Raw genomic sequence first — 3458 nt, forward strand, 5'->3', positions numbered from 1 at the left:
AAATGGAGCAGCAGTTGCATATCCTTAAATTTTCTAAATCCATTTAAGAAGGTTCATTTATAGAATTAAGTTTACTATATTCAAACTTTTTTTTTTTAATAGAATACATATTAAGTGAAATCTTAGACTTGTGGAGTGGTATGAAATAAAGTAACATTTTGATAATTAAATTATTTAAAATTGAATAGACCATATCATAATTTCATAATTTATTGATTTAGACAACATAACGAATTTGTCTTCTTTTGTTTTAAAATTGTCAAATGATAGAATTCATAGTTCAGTACTGATTCTAAACATAGTGTTTGTGAAAAATTGAATACAATTCTCACTAAAATTTTATTACTTCTATCGCATCATTAGCAACCAATCGCATGTCAACAATTCACATGCCACCACCACCAATTATTCCATTTCTTTGTCCTTACCATGGCCCTCCTCTTGAACTCATCACAAATTTTCCCAACAATCATAGAACTAAAGAACGTGGAAAATGAGAAGGATGGGCCAAGAGAGGGGTAAATGGCTATTCTAGAATTAAGATTACAAGTGGGGGTAGTTTGGAGAGAAAAATAAGTAAAAGTGGAAAGAGTGTATAAGAAGAAAGAAAGGGTGCAAAAAGGAGTCCGTTGGTAGATTTATAACTGGGCCTTATAAAAATTTTCTTTATTTCTAAAAATTTTTATTCTAAATTTTTCTTTGATTTTTTATTTTTTGAATCCAGAAAAAAAAATATTAATTAAAAAAAAAAAGGAATACAAGGTGATCATGATGATCCAACCTACCAAAAAGACTAAAGATAACTTGCAAATCCGACAACAACATCATCATCTTAACTATATGAATTCAAAGTTTTTCAGTATGCCAACCCCTATATACAATGTTTTCTATTATATTTCCCTCTATATTTTTGTTATCTACAACCTGTCCAAAACTAAAATGATTTCTATCTTGCCATATGCTATAAACTGCTTCAGCCATTGCCATCTTCATAACTGCAGCTTTTCACCCTTTACCTTTAATGTTCCCAATGAGCCAAATAAGCTCCTCTTCCCACTCTTTCGGATCATGCATTATATCCATCCAATTAAGGACCTTTTTCCATATAGCATTTGAAATTCTGCAGTTAAAGAATAAATGCTTAATGGATTCCTCTACATTCAAACATAGACTATACTGATTGTCTTGAAGCATACCAAACAGTTTTAATCTATCCTTTGTAGCTATCTTACTATGGCATGCTAACCAAAGGCAAAGTCTGGCTCTAGGTCTGGCTCTGTTACACCTTAGCAGGTTTCTCCAAGGAACCTTTTTATTGTCATCATTTACAACTGCATACATATCTTTTATTGAAAATTTATGTTGATTCAAGGCCAAACCCCACTGAGTATGCACTCTGCCAATATTCTCCCTTTGGTTCATGATACTCTTCACAATCCAAGAACTATTATTGATAAGATCCACTCCATCACATCAGCCCCTTTGAAGTAATATATGTGGATCCATTCCACCCACAAATTATATGTTTTTCTGCACAAATTCCAAAGACATCTCAACATGGCCACATTATTCTAAACAACCCTCCTTGCCTCTTAGAGCTACAGACTCTTTTCCAAGCAACTGGACTCTTTCTGCTAACCTCATGATTACCTGTCCATATAAATGTTTTGCATATGTCATCTATCTTCTTAATAAAAAACTTAGGGATTGTAAAGCACTGCATCCAATATTGGGTAATAGCACATGATATGCTTTTGACCAACTGGAGTCTAACTGCATAGCCAAGTAGTTTCATGGTTCAATGCTTGACCTTTCCCACAATATTTTCTACCAATGGAATATAATGGTGAATCGTAAGCTTCTTACTTGTAAGAGGCACACCTAAGTATTTAACTGGCAGAGATCCTTCTTCGAAAATACTGACCTCCTCAACTGATCCTTAGTACTATTGTCCATCCCTTTAAAGTACATACCGCACTTGGTTGGGTTAACAGTGAGACGTGTAGAATTAGTAAAAATTTTAAAAGCCTCAATCATCATCTCAACAGATGAAGGATCACCTCTATAAAGCAACAAACCATCATCCGCAAAAATGAGATTGGTGAGAGACATCTACTCACATTTTGCATGATGATTAAAATTTGGATCCCTCTGCATCTTGACCATATATTTGTTCATATATTCCATTATAATGACAAAAATCAAGAGGGATATGTGATCCCTTTGCCTTATCCCTCTCTTAGCCTACAACAAATCAGAATATTCCCCATTTAAATTAAACATATAAGAAACGGTAGTGACTACAGTCATGATCCATATGATGAATTGCTTAGGGATGCCTATTTCCTTCAAAATGCATTCCATGGCACCCCCAATCATCCATTTCATAAGCCTTCTGGAGGTCCAGTTGCATCATACATCTAGGTGTGCCTCCCTTTCTATCACAACCTTTAAGAATCTCATAAGCCAATAATATGTGGTTGTGTATATTTTGGCCAAGAACAATTGCTGCTTGACAAGGACTTATAACACTTTGTAGGACCTTACCCAACCTAGTAGTCATGATTTTGGACAAAACCTTGAAAAAAGTAGTGCACCCATCAATTGGCATGTAATCCTTTACGTGATTTACAACTTCACTCTTTAGAATCAGAGTAATCAATATGCTATTAAAAGTTTGTAGATTCTACCTGTGTCAAAGAATTCTATAATGGAAAATTTCACATCTTCTTTAATGATATGCCAACTAGCTTTGAAAAACCTTTCTCCATATCCATCAATACCTGGAGCTTTCAAGTCTCCAATACATTTGAGGGCTATAGCAATTTCTTGCTCAGTTACTTTACTCACGAGAAATTCTCTTTGCTCCATATTGAGTTGATTCCCACTTCTCATGGCTTCTATGTTAGTATGTTTCAAATTAGTAACATCTTTACCCATAATGTTACCACAAAAGTCCATCACCTCCTTTACAATATCACTATGGGATTGAATGATAGTTCCATCAGTTTTGTGAAGCACTTTCATACTCCGGTTGTTCTGTTTGGTTTTGATGGTAGCAAAGAAGAAAGAGAAAGAGTTGTTATCATCTCCTTTCCTTAGCCAGTCAATCTTAGCCCTTTGCATTAGCATTCTCTCATCTATCTCATTATACTTATTGACTTGCTCAGTAATATGCTTCAATTACTCAATCTGTTGGGGATCCGTTCTATTTGATATAAGCTCATATTGAGCTATACTGAGATCCTGTCTAGCTTTCACCAGGTTCTCTTTCAGATTAGACAAGGGCTTGCTAAACAGCCTAAGTATAGGCTGCAACCTTTTAAGTTTATTCCACAACACATACATTGGACTTCCCCTGATAGGCTGCATCTAGCTGCTCCTGACTTCAATTACTAAACTTGAAATGACTTTTATCTTTTTTCTCTTTTATCTTTCCCGCCACACACAGTAAAGCA

The 3458-nt window shown here is 34.8% G+C and overlaps 1 protein-coding gene across 1 annotated transcript; it reads right to left on the reverse strand.

Annotated features, from left to right (window-relative positions):
• Window positions 1-2658: 2658 nt before the first annotated feature.
• LOC131641351 (uncharacterized) lies at window positions 2659-3126 on the reverse strand. Its single transcript, XM_058911655.1, has one exon. It carries the CDS (start codon window positions 3124-3126, stop codon window positions 2659-2661), a length of 468 nt encoding a protein of 155 aa, XP_058767638.1.
• Between the last annotated feature and the right edge of the window lie 332 nt (window positions 3127-3458).

Source organism: Vicia villosa, unplaced genomic scaffold (assembly GCF_029867415.1).
Source record: "Vicia villosa cultivar HV-30 ecotype Madison, WI unplaced genomic scaffold, Vvil1.0 ctg.003683F_1_1, whole genome shotgun sequence".
NCBI classification, from domain to species: domain Eukaryota; kingdom Viridiplantae; phylum Streptophyta; class Magnoliopsida; order Fabales; family Fabaceae; genus Vicia; species Vicia villosa.

Coding starts and splice junctions, on each gene's coding strand:
- LOC131641351 (XM_058911655.1), bottom strand. CDS start 3,126: ATGCAAAGGGCTAAGATTGACTGGCTAAGGAAAGGAGATGATAACAAC.